Below are 23,640 nucleotides of genomic sequence, written 5' to 3'. Positions count from 1 at the left end.
TTGCTATTAAGAGGGGCAACCACAGAACTCACATTGGACAGCGGGTTCTTTCACTACTAGAATTGGGGTAGACAAGACAATAGTAGTGGAAAATGAAATACACATACAGCAAAATATCAAGTTAAAGTTTCTGTTTTAATACCTTTCAAAATAATTACAATAATTAAATTCACTAAAATATGGGATTGCCGAGGGAAGTGTGCATTGGTGATAACTCACAGTTCCAGGATGTAGAAATGGACGACAGTCAATGGCTTCTGCAACACAACAACAAAGAAATACAGGAGTCTTGCTTGCAGAGGAACGATGTTATTCATACAAGTCTCACAGAATGATGATTGAAGCCTGTATCACTTGTCTCACAATAACGCAGCAGGAACACCCAGGGTATTAAGTTGAAATGATGACCCCAAGTGACCTCACTCTAGCCTATTTATAGGGCATAAATAAAAACACCACCTGGGTTTCCACATGAGCCAATCAGGATGTGGTCTTGCCAGCAGCTGTCTCACTTGGGCAACTCAGTAGATCATAAACATCCTTTGTTATGTAAATCACAAGCGCACACCTGGTATAATCCTCTCTGAATGATAGGCATTTTGACATTTCACATTTCACTGGCGGATCAAGAAATTCTGTGGGGGGGGGTTCCCTATTGACGTGGGGGGGGTTCCTATTGACGTGGGCTGGGTTTGTCAATTGATTGTTCAATTTCTTTTTGCTGGCTGGGGGTGTCTGGCGCACCTCTCCCTAAATCCGTGCGGGCATTTAACTATAGGAGAAATTCAAGTTTAAAATCAAATCATAAAATTCATTCATGTATTACAAAGTGAACATAAAATAACCAATTGTAACCACAACAAGACAGGATTACATGCATGTTCTCAGCACACTACTAAATTACAAAATGATATGCTTTCTCTCCATTATAAATAGACCCTGATGGTTTTAAACACAGCTTTCCATTCTCAATCCATTTGTAAGCATTTGAAACACGTACACCACAACACAGATCAAGGTCAGATGTTTTTTACATATTGCAACAAGTTCAAGATTGCAGTAGTTGTAATTTCAGGATAGCTTGCATGTAACCAATGTTTACCCTTTTCTAAATGAACAGCTTGCATCTGGCCCATTGTATCTGCAATACAGATCAATAAATTTACCAAATTTAATAAAAATAAAATATATACCGGTAAGAAAAAAGACATTAAAATATAAAACTTTGCCTATACAGCAAGAAACATTGTTTTATTAGTGGAGGCTGTGAGTTAAGGTAGTGAGAGGAGAAAGGGGACTAACAGTGTTTAGCATTTCCCTTGCCCGTTCTTAAGCATGCAGCTATGGCAATGTATATGTTTTCAGAAAACTGAGATATAAGAGAACACAATCTTGTATGTTTCGTGTTAATATTCAGTTGTATAAATGCTCAGGGGATTAACTTACAAACATTCCCATGAACTTCCAAAAAAATAGGGTTTTTATGTGGGATTGGCTGTTTCTCATTATTCCCTTTTTTTGTTATGAGTTCTAATTTTTTCAGTGTTAAATGTTTGAAACTGGCTCTCGGAATTTTATGTACCTCATGGTGTTAGAGATATAGTCAGTCAAACTTTATAGACTAAATTTCATGAATGTGTCCATGATCTTATCTCGCTTTTCCCCTTTAGCTACCTTAATACAATACATAATTGTTATACAAAATGTACATCTGTCAATGTAATGCCATAAGTTACAACGTGCCGCAATTTAGCGGTATTGTACTGCGTATTTTCATCCTACCATATTAGAAAATGCGAATTCCAAAATATGGAACGGTTACGCATGTAAGCATCCTCTAATAATAAAAGCAAACATTGCTGCCCCCAGGGTCAAATTCTGTTCTGATTCTGTTCGCTAAGTCTCATGATGTATTTTTATTTGGATGTAAATTCTTGAACGTACCAAGAAAAATGACACATTTTTACAGTGTACTGAAAAAATATTTGATTGATTATCTTGTATGTCTAGCCTGTGATTACAGAATTTTTTTTTTTCAATTTACGTTGTATGAACAAAAAAATAGTGTATGGTAATTACGTTGCCCCCCCCCCCATGAAGAAAAAGATGTATAATAATTTTATTACGAGGATGCCCCAAAGTATGCACTCAGACAGTACGTGGTCACATCGCCCTCCTCTGCACTGCGGTTGATACTCTCGCTGTACTGTCTTCATGCATACTTTGCAGTATATAATCTCATATTTATCATAGTACATGTAATAGAAATCTGTAATATAAGATCATAGGAGCCACAATACATAATGTTTCCTTATTGAAAAGAAACTCTCAGCCATATTTTCAGTGCTTTGACATGTACAATGCTATTTATGTTTTTTAATTAATGTGTATGTAAATAAATTATCCAAGTTAATACTGTCAATTGTCATCCTAGCTTACATTAACAAGCTTATTTACAAATTTGTGAACATTGCAAACACTTACCTATGTTACCTTTGATGAATTTTCCATCTCCGTTAACAACAGAAATCTTTTCATCTGGTATATTTACAAACTTTATCAAGTCACAGTAGACCTCACGTTCAATGAACTTGTCACATGCAGCCGTCAGAAGGACAAATGGCATTCCCTTAGAACAGATTCTTGTCCAGTTCTTTTGAAGCTGTCAAATAAAGTAGCCACAAACTATAACATTAAAGCGTGGTAGTCGTCGCGTTGCGCATGTGGGGGATATATGGGTCTCATATAAACAAAGATGGCTTCTTTGTCGAAGGAATCACCGGCGGTAATCAGTGCAAGTCATGCCCAGGTCAAACCTCATACTTGTGATTTCCATTTGAAGAACGCATTGGATTGTGGGAAAATCAATGTTTATCAACACAAATGTCGCACATGAGAAGCGCGACGACTATCGCGCTTTAAGCCTTTCACCACCAAAATCATTATTCACAAATTACAACCCACATACATTTGTAATTTGTTTCATTTTTGTTCTAAAACTCTGATCAAGATTTGTAGCCGATAGAAGATGATTTGATCCAAAATTAAAACAAAATTTTTCATCATTCCCTCTTTTCATCACAAAATAGCCCCTTTTATAGTCTGCACTTTCCTTTAAAAGACAAAAATAGCCAAATTTGTTGAGTAAAAACTGAAAATTTACCCAAATTTTGCCTGTTTTTTTTGCTCCAAAATTAGGGTTCATTTCCAGAAATATTGGGAAATATAAGAGTGCAGAAAAATTTGGGGCAAGAAAGTCTGGTGATGAAAAGGTTATAAATATAAAAATGAAATTTTCACTACTACAAAATTTTAAGCAAAAGTTTCTGGTGAGAATAAATCTTTATAATTGAATGTCTCCTACATTTTAAAAGAATTACAAATGACATAGGAATTAACAATATTATAGAATAATGTTTTGTTCACACTGAATTGAACAAATATGAAGTACAGTACTGTTTTATTTATTTTCACTGGAATTTAATTTCACTGGGTTTTAACTTGTCACATATTTTATCAACAAAAATAGCAAAACTAAGAACCAGTGAATAATTAATGCATTTAGAGTATTTTTAGTTTGTATCTGTTCAATGACATGCACCAACGTATTCATTGTACAGTATTTTTAGTTTGTATCTGTTCAATGACATGCACCAACATATTCATTGTACAGTATTTCTAGTTTGTATCTGTTCAATGACATGCACCAACGTATTCATTGTACAGTATTTTTAGTTTGTATCTGTTCAATGACATGCACCAACGTATTCATTGTACAGTATTTTTAGTTTGTATCTGTTCAATGACATGCACCAGCGTATTCATTGTACAGTATTTTTAGTTTGTATCTGTTCAATGACATGCACCAACATATTCATTGTACAGTATTTTTAGTTTGTATCTGTTCAATGACATGCACCAACGTATTCATTGTACAGTATTTTTAGTTTATATCTGTTCAATGACATGCACCAACGTATTCATTGTACAGTATTTTTAGTTTGTATCTGTTCAATGACATGCACCAACGTATTCATTGTACAGTATTTTTAGTTTGTATCTGTTCAATGACATGCACCAACGTATTCATTGTACAGTATTTTTAGTTTGTATCTGTTCAATGACATGCATCAACGTATTCATCGTACAGTATTTTTAGTTTGTATCTGTTCAATGACATGCACCAACGTATTCATTGTACAGTATTTTTAGTTTGTATCTGTTCAATGACATGCACCAACGTATTCATTGTACAGTATTTTTAGTTTGTATCTGTTCAATGACATGCACCAATGTATTCATTGTACAGTATTTTTAGTTTGTATCTGTTCAATGACATGCACCAACGTATTCATTGTACAGTATTTTTAGTTTGTATCTGTTCAATGACATGCACCAACGTATTCATTGTACAGTATTTTTAGTTTGTATCTGTTCAATGACATGCACCAACGTATTCATTGTACAGTATTTTTAGTTTGTATCTGTTCAATGACATGCACCAACGTATTCATTGTACAGTATTTTTAGTTTGTATCTGTTCAATGACATGCACCAACGTATTCATTGTACAGTATTTTTAGTTTGTATCTGTTCAATGACATGCACCAACGTATTCATTGTACAGTATTTTTAGTTTGTATCTGTTCAATGACATGCACCAACGTATTCATTGTACAGTATTTTTAGTTTGTATCTGTTCAATGACATGCACCAACATATTCATTGTACAGTATTTTTAGTTTGTATCTGTTCAATGACATGCACCAACATATTCATTGTACAGTATTTTTAGTTTGTATCTGTTCAATGACATGCACCAACGTATTCATTGTACAGTATTTTTAGTTTGTATCTGTTCAATGACATGCACCAACATATTCATTGTACAGTATTTCTAGTTTGTATCTGTTCAATGACATGCACCAACGTATTCATTGTACAGTATTTTTAGTTTGTATCTGTTCAATGACATGCACCAACGTATTCATTGTACAGTATTTTTAGTTTGTATCTGTTCAATGACATGCACCAACGTATTCATTGTACAGTATTTTTAGTTTGTATCTGTTCAATGACATGCACCAATGTATTCATTGTACAGTATTTTTAGTTTGTATCTGTTCAATGACATGCACCAATGTATTCATTGTACAGTATTTTTAGTTTGTATCTGTTCAATGACATGCACCAACGTATTCATTGTACAGTATTTTTAGTTTGTATCTGTTCAATGACATGCACCAATGTATTCATTGTACAGTATTTTTAGTTTGTATCTGTTCAATGACAAGCACCAACGTATTCATTGTACAGTATTTTTAGTTTGTATCTGTTCAATGACATGCACCAATGTATTCATTGTACAGTATTTTTAGTTTGTATCTGTTCAATGACATGCACCAACGTATTCATTGTACAGTATGTTTAGTTTGTATCTGTTCAATGACATGCACCAACGTATTCATTGTACAGTATTTTTAGTTTGTATCTGTTCAATGACATGCACCAACGTATTCATTGTACAGTATGTTTAGTTTGTATCTGTTCAATGACATGCACCAACGTATTCATTGTACAGTATTTTTAGTTTGTATCTGTTCAATGACATGCACCAATGTATTCATTGTACAGTATTTTTAGTTTGTATCTGTTCAATGACATGCACCAACGTATTCATTGTACAGTATTTTTAGTTTGTATCTGTTCAATGACATGCACCAATGTATTCATTGTACAGTATTTTTAGTTTGTATCTGTTCAATGACATGCACCAACGTATTCATTGTACAGTATTTTTAGTTTGTATCTGTTCAATGACATGCACCAACGTATTCATTGTACAGTATTTTTAGTTTGTATCTGTTCAATGACATGCACCAACGTATTCATTGTACAGTATTTTTAGTTTGTATCTGTTCAATGACATGCACCAATGTATTCATTGTACAGTATTTTTAGTTTGTATCTGTTCAATGACATGCACCAACGTATTCATTGTACAGTATTTTTAGTTTGTATCTGTTCAATGACATGCACCAATGTATTCATTGTACAGTATTTTTAGTTTGTATCTGTTCAATGACATGCACCAACGTATTCATTGTACAGTATTTTTAGTTTGTATCTGTTCAATGACATGCACCAACGTATTCATTATACAGTATGTTTAGTTTGTATCTGTTCAATGACATGCACCAATGTATTCATTGTACAGTATTTTTAGTTTGTATCTGTTCAATGACATGCACCAACGTATTCATTGTACAGTATTTTTAGTTTGTATCTGTTCAATGACATGCACCAACGTATTCATTGTACAGTATTTTTAGTTTGTATCTGTTCAATGACATGCACCAACGTATTCATTGTACAGTATTTTAGTTTGTATCTGTTCAATGACATGCACCAACATATTCATTGTACAGTATTTTTAGTTTGTATCTGTTCAATGACATGCACCAACATATTCATTGTACAGTATTTTTAGTTTGTATCTGTTCAATGACATGCACCAACGTATTCATTGTACAGTATTTTTAGTTTGTATCTGTTCAATGACATGCACCAACGTATTCATTGTACAGTATTTTAGTTTGTATCTGTTCAATGACATGCACCAACATATTCATTGTACAGTATTTTTAGTTTGTATCTGTTCAATGACATGCACCAACGTATTCATTGTACAGTATTTTTAGTTTGTATCTGTTCAATGACATGCACCAACATATTCATTGTACAGTATTTTTAGTTTGTATCTGTTCAATGACATGCACCAACGTATTCATTGTACAGTATTTTTAGTTTGTATCTGTTCAATGACATGCACCAACGTATTCATTGTACAGTATTTTTAGTTTGTATCTGTTCAATGACATGCACCAACGTATTCATTGTACAGTATTTTTAGTTTGTATCTGTTCAATGACATGCACCAACGTATTCATTGTACATTCTGAATGTATGTCTAACTTGTAATGTGACACAAACATATTGAACACACTATGTATATATTTTTAGACCAATTTTTTATCTTTTTTTTATAATTTACTTTTCACCAGCAACTATGAACTATAGATTTTTGTTCCCATCCAAAATTAGTGCATATACATGTATAATTTCATATGTCAAAGAAAGTTGAATGGACACTATTGGCTGATTTAAATAATACAATAAACAACTTTTTCTGAACATCGATGAATTTTTCAAAATTAGTCTGGTTATAATGAGGGTCGGCAATGGTTATTTTCATGAGCTGTAATCAATTGTTTTTATTTTCGTAATATGTAATTTAAATAAATACAAAACTTAAATTCGTAAACATTGGCAAGGTGAAAAATGTAATCAGCTTTTTGTAATTTTATTCGTCTGTAATTTGTACAAAGATATTATTGTTTGTAAGCGTATAAAGCATATTAAATGTCGTAATTTGTACACAATTTGCAATTTTACATATTTTACATATAAAAATGTAAAATGTAATTAGGAATTTGATTTATCTGTAAAGTGTAAATATCTAATTTTTATTGTAACTGGAACTTTCATTTTATTTCCTGTAACCTGTACCAGGTACACCCCCCCACCCCCCATAATGATATCAATGGATATAATACATCCAAAGAAATTAAAGGGCGACAGTCGTCGTGTCGCGTCCAGTTCGATATTGAACTCATAGCAACATTTACAATGCGTATAAAATGCATTGCTTATTTACATGAAATTCAAACACACGATGACCACTGCGCTTTAAACAATTACCGGGTATCTGAATTCAAATTGTCAAACAGCAATTATATATATCACCACGGGGTAGAACACCACATACCTGCTCAAACTTGAGAGTAGCAACCTCATGGGTTGAATTGACAGCATAACTTTTATCAGCTACTTTGAAACCAGTTGCCTTTACAATAAGTTCACTAAGTAATCCATATATCAATTTATTACGTTGTGAATTATGAAGTAACCAAGATAAACATTTCACCAAACCGAATGGTCTAATTAAGCTGTGGAATGATATACATACCGGTATATTGGAGTTAATGAAACTATGTGTTCCTGACCATACACAGGTCACCTTGGCATGTGGAGGTTACTTGCAATGAAATGTACGTGTACATGTATAGTAATGTTAAAGGGTGGAAGTCGTCGCGCCATGGATACGCAAGATATATGGGTCTCATATAAACAAAGATGGCGAGTTTGACTGTTGCGCAGATTAAAGAGTACAAACCGAGACGTTACCAAGCTTTAATTAGATATTTTTAGATAATTGAAGGTATCGAAGGAGTCACCGGCGGTAATTAGCGCAAGTCGCGCCAAGGTCAAACCTCATACTTGTGATTTTCATTAGACGAGCGCATTGGATTGTGGGAAAATCAATGTTTATCAACACAAATGTCGCACATGCACAGTGCGACAACCACCACCCTTTAACCATTAAATTAGCATCTAGAAAAAAAGGGCTAGACACATTCAGCACCTGACAACAACTCTTGAAAACCAACAAAGGGAGTTCTTCAAGCTTAATTTTAGCACTATCTTTTGTCAGCACAGGAAATGTTTCTTACCATACTAAACAAGTAATCATTGTTCAATAGTAAATAACTTTGAAATGCATCAGCCATTTTAAATCAGAATTTGAAACAATTGCGTATTAATATGAGTGACTTAATGTACAATGTAGTTGTTAAGATTGATTGCAATCAGTCAAGACATGGCAGAGACATGCAAAGATCTAGAACAGCATTTGTTAATACCACAAACATTGCTGTTATTTACCGTTTTGAATCGGCTTGATTCTGATCTGATAACCCAAATGATGTGCATCAATATCCCAGGATGTCCAATGTATTTTGACAGTTTTGAACAAAATCTAACTACATGTATGCACAATTGAGATCTGATTCCAGAAATGCAGAAATACAGAATTTTGAATTTTTAGTTCAAAAATCACTGCCATTCGGCCACCTTGAATCGAATTATGAAACAATAAGGATAAAATATGTATCCCAAGATGTATTATGTATGTGTGAAGTCTGAATGTGTTCAGACCAGACATGTTTGAGACACATATAAAAAACAGGAACTAAAACAAAAAAGAAATCTAGTCTGTACGAATTAAAGTTACTAGCAAAATGCAAAAGGGATATCAAATTCTTGTCGTTTTGGAAGGAATATACCGGGTAGGTATCTGGAGGAATATTTACTGGTGACATTTATTCTCTGCCAGGGGTACCGGTAGTACATTTATGCAATAGTGGTCAGCATACAATGCTTTCCTCAGGTAAAAGCACAAATATGGTAAATAATTAGCATAATAATATTATATAGTTTGCATAATCAATTTGCAACAAGAGCAATATCAGTAATCTTTATTGTTTCTTTATTGAAATATCAAGCATGAAATTTCAGTCGCCCTTCATGGTCAAATAATCACCTAGCTTAACTTAAATTGGCAGCTAGACACCTATCTTTATATGGGCAGTAGTACACATTTGTTTAAAGCAAATCTAAGAACTCAACTGTATCATATCATTTTTCATAACATGAAACATAATATGTGATAATCAATGACTAGTGAAACTAAGTGTGATATATATATTAGCAGGATTGTACTCACTGATGTGGTCTTGTGCCAACACCAGCAATAGACACCCATGAGTCAACAATGTCATACTCAGTGCACAGATATGTAGATGCTGTTGCTGCTAAACTGTGAGACACTAACACATTCACTCTGAAAGTAAGGTTTCAATAATTAATATCAGTCAATATTGGTCAGCCAAATTTAATGTATATAATTATTATTTCAACAACAAAACAGTGACTACATGTATACTGACTTCATAATAAACTTTCAAATTTTTGAAAAAATATAAGTAAGACTTTTATTGACACTTATTATTCAATTTGAGAAAGTTTTTCTTACAAAATTTCCCCATATAATTCTGTAATGGTTCTGTGCAATTCAGAACATGATAGATTCATCTTGTATTACATAGATGGTAGATTCACCGATCACTTGAAGTATTATTATGCTCACCTTTTGCAACTGATATTCTAAGGCTTCAGATTATATACCGGTATAATGCAATAACAGTTTGGCATTCAGAGGATTGATGATAGCTGCATGCTTACCTGTCAACTTGGATTGTTTCAAGGAAGTCTTTAATGAATTTGGCCTTTACAGATGGTGTATAGTCAAATGAAGAATTTACAGGTATATTACAATAACCATATCCTGATGACACAAAGTACAAAAGTATAATTGTAATAGAAGTCAGTATGGTACTGTGATGAAGTAAGAAAATATATGTGATATGAATGGTAGAAAACATTTTACCTTCACTTTGTCTTTCAATATAGCTTATGTTTAATTTTTATTTATTGAGTTTGATAACAAATAATCTGTTATCCACTAAATAAGACATTGATTTATACTGAAGAATTTTGAATATTTTGAATTGTAATTTGGCCTTTACATAATTCCAAAGCTACCCCCTCTGAAGATTTTGATGAACAATGTGACAATAAGTATTCAAATCACCAATGGGATTAGATTTATTGCTTCTCTATATCATGTTAAAACTTTTGAGTCCAAAGTTCAATTGCTTTGATATTGCATATATAGGTACTACATGTGGATCTCTCTCAGATTTGTTCATTTTGTAATGATATCTTCAATTCTCTAATTTTGGTGAATATTTTTGTCATTTTTGGTAAAAAGTGATATTTTTGACTTCTTGTTAAAAACCGCAAGTCCAATTGCTTTGATATTACATATATAGGTACTACATGTGGTTCTAACTCAGATTTGTTTATTTCATGATGATATCTTCAATTCTCTAATTTTGATGAATATTTTTGTAATTTTTGGTAAAAAGTGATACTTACGACTTCTTGTTGAAAACCGCAAGTCCAATTGCTTTGATATTACATATATACGTACTACATGTGGATCTCTCTCAGATTTGTTCATTTTGTAATGATATCTTTAATTCTCTAATTTTGGTGAATATTTTTGTCATTTTTGGTAAAAAGTGATATTTTCGACTTCTTGTTGAAAACCGCAAGTCTGATTGTTTTGATACTATACATATTGTTCATTTTCTAATAATATCTTCTATTCCTTAATTGAAACGTGCATTGCTAACAGCGGAGCTATCTCAGCCGAGAGACTGCTTGTTTGGTATTAAGTACGGGTATATTGTTATGTTAGCAAATATCTTGGAGACCATTGACATGAATGACCAACAGCAGTAATTTTTGGTATCATACCATTTAAACATTAAAGCCCATTTTTAATAATTTGCATTTTACATTGCTTCTGCATATTAGCTGTGGGAACAGCTATAATTAGACTGAAATGCACATTACATGTATAACCTATGGTGCATTATAATTGCAACTTATGCTAAAAATCTTATTAGACTACTGTGGGTCATGCCTACATGAATATAAATAAATGCATGAAAATCCAAAATTTCAGCTAATTGGTGTCTTACCTGGGAAATTTGTAAGAATTATTCTACATTCTTTTTTTGGCAAATATGGTAAGATGGCAGAAAAGTCTTTAAATGATCCTGGTGAACCATGAAGAAACAGTAATACTGGTCCATTCCGATCTCCTAAATCTGAGTATGCAACATTGAATATTGAATCGCATGTATCAACATCAGCATAAGATAAAGGTAGCTCGTTGTTTCTGTCAGTTTTGGTACACATTAATCTCCGAACAGGAGTATTCAAGCCGAAGTAGTTTGTGGTAATTCTGCTCTGGTATTTATGTTTTGGTAATTTGTAACTTGAACTATATGTATATACATATCTAACTTGTTCCTTGAATTGTTTCCTCCAATTGCATCTGATGGTACTTGTCATGTAGTACCTTGTCAAGACCCTATTTATCGGTATTGAATATTGAGCACTGCAACCATGGATAACACTGAGTAGTTGATGAAATCTATACGCCATTATTTACATGTGATGATGGATGATACTATACTGAAAAAATAAAAGACTTGTGATATACTTTGAGCATGGAAGAATGTTGAATGACTATGTCTAACTAATATTATAACAGGCTTTTGTTTAAAGCTAACCAGCATTGAATTTACAGTGAGCCAAACTTACGAAGTGTGTATACTAGTCACTCTGGATTCTGATGAAATTATGCCCAAACTACAAAATCCAGTTGCTCATTCAGACCACCAGTTTTCCACAATTATAGCACTCTTTTTGAATTTTTTATCTATGTACTTTATACTACATGATGACAACAGTTAATTATGACTGCAAGAAAGAATGGAATGACAATATTGCAATACAAAACACTGTTTTCCTAATAATATAGCTATATTGCTCCATGATGTAGTCAATGCTTCCAGTGGCATGCGGGCAAGACTTTGTGTAATGTAAATTTTTTGTACTGTAAGATTGTCTTTTCATTTTTATTTTGTTTGCAGTCACAGTTCACAGGAATTCAACCTTAAATATGAGGAAACAAATTATCATATTATTTTTTTTGTTTGTGTATCAAAAGTGTTACACAGTTGTTGATTTAGAGACACAAGTCGTTGAATTTTTGGCTTGCTTACTATTACTCAGGACACAAAAACAAACTGAAAACATGCAAAAATGGGCCCTTTTGGAACTACCAGGGTATTTCCATAAGAATTCCTTTTAAAACATTATTTCATTAAAAATATACCCATCTAAGAACTACATTTGATTATTTCATCATATGTACTTGAACGTAGCAGCCAATGGTAAATGGCTCAAAGATTTCATCACAGCTTGAAACATTTTTTGGTTGGCCATACTTTTTTATCTTTAATTAGTGAGTTAATTAGAGCATAAAATAAAGCTGTACGGTTCCAATGGTAGTCAAACTTTTAGAAGTGGATGCAGAAGCGATTTCACGAGAGAAAACATTCTATTGTATCACACAACCATTACTTTGGCATAAACAATAGAAACTTGAATACAATTTTTAAAAGTTCAGTGACCTACTATTTTTATTTGTAGAAAACATTCTCTGCAAGCCCCATCATTACTCGAGTTAATAATATCTTTATTGCCCGCTTGTGAATAATTTTACACTGGGTTATAGCAAGTGATATTTTATGAAATATGATAGAATCTATACAAATAAATGAATAATATTAGTTCAAGAACATATATACATTTCAGCTTAATTTATAATAATATTTGTATCTCTACCTTAAAGTAAATATGTGAATATATTTTTACTGTCTTTCATCTTTCATGGAATTTTGATTTTATTAAAGAATATTTTCAGTTCAGTTTCATATTTATTTAGCATTCCTCGTCTTCGATTAAATTGACACTACAATACATTTTTACCATATTCTGTCTTTTTGGTTTTTATGTGTGTCCACCATTTTTCTATTTCAAGATTGTGGTTGCTATAATTGTAAATTTTGTGTAACATTTCCCTTTCTTGCAGTCTAGCTTATTCAAATAAGTCTCTAACTTGTAGTCTGAGTTAAAAAAAATTACAATGTTTTTTTTATTATTATATTTCCTCATAGAGCTTGCATATTAACTGTGTAATACATGTATAAACATTAGATTTTCTCAATAACAAGGTCAATGAATTACTAATAAATTATATTAGAATAATCTTCCAGTATACCAAAATTAACACAATTTCGGAGAATTAATAATTTCCACTTGGTTACTCTCAACAAAACAAAGGTTTCCTCCATCTTTATAAATACATATAGATTTCACTGTTATTCAGTCGGCCAATAAAAAACTTGTTTCGGGTTGAATCATGAAATTTAAAAATAATTACAAGGGAATACCTGGGAGTGTAACTTTTCACTACTTAGTGCAAAGGTCTCAATATCACGATTACTTTAAATTATTAACCTAAATAGTCTAAGAAACCGGAGTCAAGCTAACCATTCATGTAGGTGACGACCGAACTTTTTATGTTGAGATCCAAGAAAACCAGCGTTTGCCAAGGCCGGGGATTCATCGTCTGATTGCCATTCTAGGTGGCGCGCTTGTAGCAACCTGTCACCCTGCTTCAGGGAAGCAGAGCCGAACGACCGTCTACCGCTTCGGTCAAGTGCGACATGGGAGTGAGGGCGATATAAACCTTAGTCCCACCTCATGACTTTTGATTGAATTGATGATTACGGGCCGGCATCATGCGTTAGTCGGGGAAAGGCATAGGTATTGTAATCTGAAATAAGCTGTTGTTGAAATTGTTTACGACCAGGTTAATATCACCAAGCATACATTAATGAGGTATGGGATCAGTAACAAATTATGGCACTTACGAGAATTTCTAAAGTATTCTCAAACGTGACTCCCTATCGCCAGCGAGCAGACATTTTGATTCATGAATCATGGGAGACTCTCTGGATTGGAAATGGGTGGTGTCGTCATCGGTGTACGATTGCAACGCAACGAAACAGTGTGTAACGGGTATATGGGGAGGGGCGTGTCTTATGAGGGGCTCCATACGCCAACCAATACGACTGTGCCAACGTATATTACACATTCCCATTCGCTTAATTTCAGCAGGCAAGTTTTTTTTTTTTTTTTTATGTTTTTAAGTTTGCACCTCGTATGATGAAACGCTGTTTATGTACAACGATGGAGGTACTACCTCCATGGTACAACCATGGAGGTAAAAAGAACCTCCATGGTACAACTTACTATGAGATTGAGTGTTCAGTTAGTTTTACCACGGAGCTCATATTACCATAGACCTTAGAAAGACTCTTTTTAAGGTCTATGGTTTTACAAGTAAATTGTTTATGTACTGGATCAGATATATGAGGTGCGTTTGTGATAGGTAAAAATAAATCAATGACATAATGACCAACTTGAAATCAGGTATTTTTTTTTATAATCTAAAGTCTGTACTGTGAATTTCATGGGGGCATGACATATTTTAAGTTTGTTCTCTTTGGCCTAATTTGAAAGTGTGCATTGTAAATTTATAGGCGTGACTAATAATAGAAAAATTAATAATAATAATATAATTTTTGATAAATAATATTGCATGATTGTCATAACAAAAGAATTAGTTATACAAACTCAACTTTGAAGTAATCCTGAATAACAACAATCCTAAAGTACCATTTTCTGAGAGTTTTTGGCATTTGTTCTCACTGTGATGGTTGCCAGGTGGTAAAAATGCCTGGATGTCCGTCCCCCCGAAATTACACTAGTGGGCTTCAGAAACACCAATGTGATTAAAATCTGGTATAGGTTCCATTTTTTTCCTATATTGTATCTCTGTCATATCAAGTTATTGAGCCTATACCTACATAAGATTGTTATCAGATTGATTATTAATGCGTGATAATATACTTTTTTCACATTCAGGATTTCCAAAAATGACGAAAGTTTACTCCGCTACCGATTCCTTCATTTCTGATTTAAAACACATTGAGGTCACATCTCTTGGGGCAGTATTTGACATGGTGTATGCAGATATCGGGCCACGAGATGGACCTGTAATCATTGGAGTGCATGGAACTCCTGCTACTTACAAAACATTTTTTTCGTTGTTTGAATATTTTTCCAAGGCTGGTATAAGATTTATTGCAGTAAATATGCCAGGTAAATGCCATATGCAATCATCACAATGCAACATGGAAGTCATTTATATATGCTTGTGAAATAGGTTATTTATATTTGAAAATGTATGTTGCGCAACAACTGTAGCACCAAGTTGTTATGCCTATATGTAAATATTCGACTTACGAAAGCTTATACATGTATAAGAGTTCAGTTGAAGAAAAAACACTTTTATATGGAGAATTAAGACTAATTCAGAAAAAAAATTAGAATGAAACAAGGAATTCATTTTTGTTCAGTGAATGTATCAAGATTATCTTTTATTGTCATTTTCAGGGATGGGATACACAGAACTTGATAAAGGTAAAACCTTTGACTTCTCACCCACACACAAAGCAGAAGTGGTCAAAGCTTTCATTAAAGCTATGAAATTACAAAGGTGAGAAATGACTAATAAAAATTTCACATTACAACTTGCTATCATATCACATTATTATTGGGAAGTATATCTAATGTTGAGCAAATGGATATCATCTTACATTGCAATTTGATATCATCTTACATTGCAATTTGATATCATCTTACATTGCAATTTGATATTATCTTACATTGCAATTTGATATCATCTTACATTGCAATTTGATATCATCTTACATTGCAATTTGATATCATCTCACGTTGCAATTCGATATCATCTGACGTTGCAATTGGATATCATCTTACATTGCAATTGGATATCATCTTACATTGCAATTTGATATCATCTTACATTGCAATTTGATATCATCTCACGTTGCAATTCGATATCATCTGACATTGCAATTTGATATCATCTGACATTGCAATTGGATATCATCTTACATTGCAATTTGATATCATCTAACATTGCAATTTTATATCATCTCACGTTGCAATTTGATATCATCTCACATTGCAATTTGATATCATCTCACATTGCAATTTGATATCATCTGACATTGCAATTTGATATCATCTCACGTTGCAATTTGATATCATTTTACATTGCAATTGGATATCATCTTGCATTGCAATTTGATATCATCTCACATTGCAATTGGATATCATCTTACATTGCAATTTGATATCATCTCACGTTGCAATTTGATATCATTTTACATTGCAATTGGATATCATCTCGCATTGCAATTTGATATCATCTCACATTGCAATTTGATATCATCTCACATTGCAATTTGATATCATCTCACGTTGCAATTTGATATCATCTGACATTGCAATTTGATATCATCTCATGTTGCAATTTGATATCATTTTACATTGCAATTGGATATCAACTTGCATTGCAATTTGATATCATCTCACATTGCAATTGGATATCATCTTACATTGCAATTTGATATCATCTAGCATTGCAATTTGATATCATCTTACATTGCAATTTGATATCATCTAGCATTGCAATTGGATATCATCTAACATTGCAATTTGATATCATTTTACATTGCAATTGGATATCATCTCGCATTGCAATTTGATATCATCTCACATTGCAATTTGATATCATCTCACATTGCAATTTGATATCATCTCACGTTGCAATTTGATATCATCTGACATTGCAATTGGATATCATCTTACATTGCAATTTGATATCATCTTACATTGCAATTTGATATCATCTGACATTGCAATTTGATATCATCTCACGTTGCAATTTGATATCATTTTACATTGCAATTGGATATCATCTTGCATTGCAATTTGATATCATCTCACATTGCAATTGGATATCATCTTACATTGCAATTTGATATCATCTAGCATTGCAATTGGATATCATCTTACATTGCAATTTGATATCATCTAGCATTGCAATTGGATATCATCTCACATTGAAATTTGATATCATCTCACATTGCAATTTGATATCATCTAGCATTGCAATTGGATATCATCTTACATTGCAATGTGAGATCATCTGACATTGCAATTGGATATCATCTGACATTGCAATTGGATATCATCTCACATTGCAATTAGATATCATCTAGCATTGCAATTGGATATCATCTTACATTGCAATTGGATATCATCTAGCATTGCAATTTGATATCATCTCACATTGAAATTTGATATCATCTTACATTGCAATTGGATATCATCTTAAATTGCAATTTGATATCATCTAGCATTGCAATTGGATATCATCTAGCATTGCAATTGGATACATCTCACATTGAAATTTGATATCATCTCACATTGCATTTTGATATCATCTCACATTGCAATTTGGATATCATTTAGCATTGCAATTGGATATCATCTTACATTGCAATTGGATATCATCTAGCATTGCAATTGCATATCATCTTACATTGCAATTGGATATCATCTAGCATTGCAATTGGATATCATCTCACATTGAAATTTGATATCATCCCACATTGCAATTTGATATCATCTTACATTGCAATTGGATATCATCTCACATTGCAATTGGATATCATCTAGCATTGCAATTGGATATCATCTCACATTGAAATTTGATATTATCTTTCATTGCAATTGGATATCTTACATTGCAATTGGATATCATCTCAGATTGAAATTTGATATCATCTCACTATGCAATTTGATATCATCTCATGTTGCAATTTGATATCATCTTACATGGCAATTTGATATCTTACATTGCAATTTGATATCATCTAGCATTGCAATTTGATATCATCTTACATTGCAATTGGATATTATCTCACGTTGCAATTTGATATCATTTTACATGGCAATTTGGATATCATCTCACATTGCAATTGGATATCATCTTACATTGCAATTTGATATCATCTTACATTGCAATTGGATATCATTTTACATGGCAATTTGGATATCATCTCACATTGCAATTGGATATCATCTCACATTTCAATTTGATATCATCTCACATTGCAATTTGATATCATCTTACATTGCAATTGGATATCATCTCACATTGCAATTGGATATCATCTAGCATTGCAATTGGATATCATCTCACATTGAAATTTGATATTATCTTACATTGCAATTGGATATCTTACATTGCAATTGGATATCATCTCAGATTGAAATTTGATATCATCTCACTATGCAATTTTATATCATCTCATGTTGCAATTTGATATCATCTTACATGGCAATTTGATATCTTACATTGCAATTTGATATCATCTAGCATTGCAATTTGATATCATCTTACATTGCAATTGGATATTATCTCACGTTGCAATTTGATATCATTTTACATGGCAATTTGGATATCATCTCACATTACAATTGGATATCATCTTACATTGCAATTTGATATCATCTTACATTGCAATTGGATATCATTTTACATGGCAATTTGGATATCATCTCACATTGCAATTGGATATCATCTCACATTTCAATTTGATACATGTATCATCTCACATTGCAATTTGATATCATCTCATCTTACATTGCAATTTTACATTTTGAATTGATAACATCTTACATTGCAATTTGATATCATCTAGCATTGCAATCATCTTACATTGAATATTTTGAATATAGACACATTCATGTTATCAGACATAGCATATTACATATGTACCCCTAGATAACAAACCCTAAAAAGATAACTATGATTCCAAAACACTCATATATATAATTTTTTGTATTTTACAGGGTAGATATTCTTCTTGGCCACTCATTGGCATCTCACACATGTTCTCATATTGTCCACGATCCTAGTATGAATATGGTGAAGTCCGTGGCATTTCTTTCCGGGGCTGGACTTGTACCACATAGGTAGGATATGGTGAAGCCTGTGGCATTTCTTTTTCCACCATCTTGTTCCAAGAGTTGTTATATCATCCCCCAAATATATGTATGATACACAGCAGTCAAACGATCCAAAATGATGATAAATTACATTTGAGGAGAGCATAAGAACATATGGAGATTCACCAGTATAGACATCAATATATCTTGCAATGCATGACATTTTGTAACGAATTGTTTGAGCATGACAACAACAAAAAACAATATATTAATCTCATTAGTAATTCTCCATGCATCTGTATCACAATACCTACATATACAGTCATGCATAGACAGACATACAACATTACAAAAATACTTAATACATCATACAGGACACCTCTGCAGTCGTTCTACCATTTTGATTTTTTATAATTATGGTTCATGTCAGTTTGATTCTGGTTTTCTTCTTCTATCTTTTTTTTTGTCTAGCCATTTTGAAATTCTGTGTGTTTTATAGTGTTCACACTTTAAGGACATGTTAATTTCTATTGTAATAGTTTTTACAATGGAGTCTTCCAGGGACTATATATGTGTGCATGCACATAATTTACCAGAAAAGTTGCAAATCATTTAAGTTTGTTGTGAACATGCAGGCATAATACAGTGTGAATAGTGAAAATTGGGAATTCTGTAATTGTTGGGACTGAAATATTTTGTTCGCCTTATGCAAAATTTATTAAAATGTACAGAAGAATATATATAAAATTTGATTAGTTTGTTGAGACCATGACTCATCCACTATTTTAATGACCTCTTCTAACATCTATACATGATGAAAACCTTAATCTTAATGCAATTTAAGTGACATTGTTCAGTCTGTGAAATCTATCAAAAGTATGTTTTTTCAACAGTATACATTAAATGTTGATTCAATAGCATTTGTTAAATTCAAAATATCAAAAAATCGTTGAAGAAGTTGATTTTAAATAGGGTAAATTTTTTTTTGTCACTAAACTTTGAACAAGTATTCCCTGATGTATGTGAGCATTAAATGACAACCTGATTATCATAGTTTTCATAAATGCGACTAATTTGTGTGGTAAATTGTTTGCAATCACAGTAAATTGTGCAAATAAACAGACATATATTGGAACATGAAACACAGGATTCAAACTCACAATCACCATTGCAGGCTGATGTGCTACCTACCTCGTTACATGTACTGCACATATGAGTTGATGAATATTAGTTTATAGTTCAACAGTTACATTTATTTCTCTATAAATTTGTTTGTTTCAGACCGTTAAGACCTGTTCCTATCATTAAGTATATGTCTTGTTTGATATACAAGTTATATCAGATACCATTGCTTTGTATTTTAATTGGCTGGCTGGCTAACTGGCTGTATAGCTTATTTGGTTTACGAGGACGAACCGTTGAATCCAACGTATACAGTATGTACGAGGCTTTTAAGATCGATTTCAAGTTGGTAAGTTTAAATATAAAATTTTATTTTATACTTCATATAATAGGTTTGTTTCAAACAAATGTTTAAAGGTCAGCAAACATTAAATTCAATATACCAAAGAAGAAAAAATTATAATAATGGTTTGGACCAGCTTTGAAACAAAAATTCTATCTTTTGAATTACTATTCCAAACTGATGGAAACGCTGTATTTCTAAGGATGCAATAAAATTATCTTTATTATTATTTATTATTACTATTCCAATGATTGGTCGAACTGTAAAATGTATTTGCTACCCTCCTTGAACTTGAACAGTTTATTCATAGATGATATCATTTCATAGCTCTGAACAAATATGAACCTTGTGCTGTCATTATCATGTACAGATTTTTGTAATCTAGAAAGCATTTTTAAGTATTTCCTTAAAATCAAAATAATTGGTAGCAGTCTTCCTCTCAATCGTTATCAGCAACAATTTAATTAATTAATTGATTAGATAATACACAATGTGCTCCTTTTAAAAAAAAAAACTATTTTTCAGTTTAACTCTCATCTTTCTGACATTGCAAGAAGAAACTTTCCTCTATTAATGATTTATACTATGGATGACCCTATTATTGATCTCCATGTGTCAGAAGGAATAGTTGAAAAGCTACAAATTCCCGACAGCAATATCATCAAGTGTAATACACAAGGGGTGTTTAATTCTCAGCTTACAGGTTAGTATACATTCTGACATAGTGTTCATCATTTTTTAAATTGATGAATTGAATGAATGTTTTTTCAATGCAAGAGGTGATATGACTAGCCTGAAATCCAGCCATTCAGAGTGCCCTTCCCATATTCATGGCTTTTTCTCACGATAATAGACTGGATCTAGTCTTTGATATGACATTAATTCCATCAAAGCTATCTAAATAAAACCTACCTGGGTGGCAGACATCAGGAAACTATTGTATTTGTGTAAATTAGAACATGTTTGGTAATCGCAGTAAGTTGGCAATATTCAGGAATTTGTAAGCGTATTTTCATGTCGTTTTAAGAAATGCCTACATTTTGAGTGGCTTACTGATATTTGTTCACTAGACAAACTGGTTACATATCGGGAATTTAAGGTTACATTGCAGCCGGAAAAAATACTTAAAATCTGTTGAAATTTATTCCCATAGAGTAGCTCTTGCACGGTTTCGATGTGTTTCTCACTGCCTTTGCATTAAAAGAGATCGTAGTGTAATTTGCCCTCTTTGTGACATAGATGAAATTGAAAATGAGTTTCACTTTCTCCTTGTTTGCCCATATTACCATGAATTGCGAACCTCATACTTACCCAGTACATTTTATAATACCCCATCTTATGATAAATTTACAGATCTTGTTACTTCTCAAAATTCTGACATTTTACAACCACTGGCTGCATACATTTTTCATGCATTGAAACTTAGGAACGAGATATGTGATTTTATTTAAATATTCTGTAAAGTATTTTCATTTTTCGAATATTCTTCTTGTATGTGTGAATACTTTACTGGGCCTATGGCCTTAAATTTTTAAATAAAGACCATATATATATATATAAATAAACACATGTAGGTTGATAATTTATATTATTATACTTAATCTAATAATGACTGGGTTTATATATTTGAATCAGTTTGAAATAGGTTCAGTTACATAAGTTTTGGTTTAAGCATGTTCTGATTCAAGTTTTCACTTTCTGTAACCACTCATTAGTATCTCATGACAATATCTGTATACATGTACATGTATTGAGAACATTACAGATGTGTGTATGGTGGGGGAGACTGCAAAGTTTATTCTGATGCTTAATTTAACTCTGAAAAATACCAACTTAGCAGTTTTAAAAAATGACAGTTTGAAATTAGAACATGTTTTTAGCCACTCTCCCTTGCAGAGTCTTTGAGCTTATGACCTGACCTAGGGAGCCCCTGGTGACTACCTAGCTTAGTGATACAACACCCAGTCTCTGCGAAGGAGAATGTTTTTAGCTAGATGTTTTACTGTCTTACAGCACATTGAATATTTTGATAGTTATATTAACATATTTTAGATTTATGATTCTGTAGTAAAACTAATTTTTAATGTTTAAATGATTATTTAACTTATTTTTAGATGATCATCTTCATAGAGTTGTCGTATTTGAAGGCGGACATCACAGACCACACTGGAAATACCCTGAGATTGTATGTGAACAACTTAAAAGCATGGTCTTAGCTCTCAGAACAACTTCTAAACTTTAGTAATTGGCAGTATTAGGGTTTTTTAATTGTATTATTACATATTTTTCGAAAATAAAACTACATTTGTATACATTGTTGACATAAATTAACATACATTAATCTTCTCTCAGGGAAAATTTGCCAAAAGAACTTGTCAAACTATTTTTTTTTTGAGATGCAAGTATGGAATATTATTTTTTGCATTGATTTCATGTTGTGGGAATATGAAAACTATTAACAGAATCATCTACGAGTTTTATAGCCGGGATTGTGTCACTGAAAAGTGAAAATTATAGTCTTACTAGAGTGCCACCACACTTACCTACGTCATGCACATATTACAACAAAATCACAACACAATTTTGTAATTGTTCTGGTAGTTTTTAATTTCATGTGTTATATTGAAAATTATTTATTTGCAAAGCTATTATTACATAAAATGTACCAGTAATTCCTCCATTACTGTTATCAACCAATTATGTGATCAAATGCAATCTGTAAAATAAAAAAAAATAAGAAAAATATAAAACTTGTGATTTATGAATTTTAACATGCATACTTCACATAATTCACCAATAATTGTAATTTCAAGCAGAGTAACATATTTTCATCTGAG

General features: G+C 32.3%; 2 protein-coding genes across 2 annotated transcripts; one reads left to right on the top strand and one right to left on the bottom strand.

Moving 5' to 3' along the window:
- Positions 1 to 116: 116 nt before the first annotated feature.
- On the bottom strand, positions 117 to 14,375 carry LOC144351329 (uncharacterized protein F35H12.5-like). The gene is made up of 7 exons (XM_085507103.1): positions 14,319 to 14,375; positions 11,511 to 12,009; positions 10,144 to 10,246; positions 9,626 to 9,742; positions 7,829 to 8,009; positions 2,485 to 2,662; positions 117 to 1,141 (listed from the first exon to the last, which is right to left on the bottom strand). The coding sequence occupies exons 2-7, from the start codon at positions 11,977 to 11,979 to the stop codon at positions 1,020 to 1,022; spliced, it is 1,170 nt and encodes a 389-aa protein (XP_085363229.1). The 5' UTR covers positions 11,980 to 12,009; positions 14,319 to 14,375; the 3' UTR covers positions 117 to 1,019.
- On the top strand, positions 14,144 to 23,134 carry LOC100371208 (uncharacterized). Its single transcript, XM_002734504.4, has 7 exons — positions 14,144 to 14,286; positions 15,376 to 15,612; positions 15,907 to 16,009; positions 19,243 to 19,365; positions 20,620 to 20,809; positions 21,329 to 21,506; positions 22,918 to 23,134. Exons 2-7 carry the CDS (start codon positions 15,387 to 15,389, stop codon positions 23,043 to 23,045), a joined length of 948 nt encoding a protein of 315 aa, XP_002734550.2. The 5' UTR covers positions 14,144 to 14,286; positions 15,376 to 15,386; the 3' UTR covers positions 23,046 to 23,134.
- Positions 23,135 to 23,640: the final 506 nt, after the last annotated feature.

This window comes from Saccoglossus kowalevskii, chromosome 1 (genome assembly GCF_978046115.1).
Source record: "Saccoglossus kowalevskii chromosome 1, keSacKowa6.1, whole genome shotgun sequence".
Taxonomy (NCBI): Eukaryota; Metazoa; Hemichordata; class Enteropneusta; family Harrimaniidae; genus Saccoglossus; species Saccoglossus kowalevskii.
This window is presented reverse-complemented; position numbering and strand designations above follow the sequence as displayed.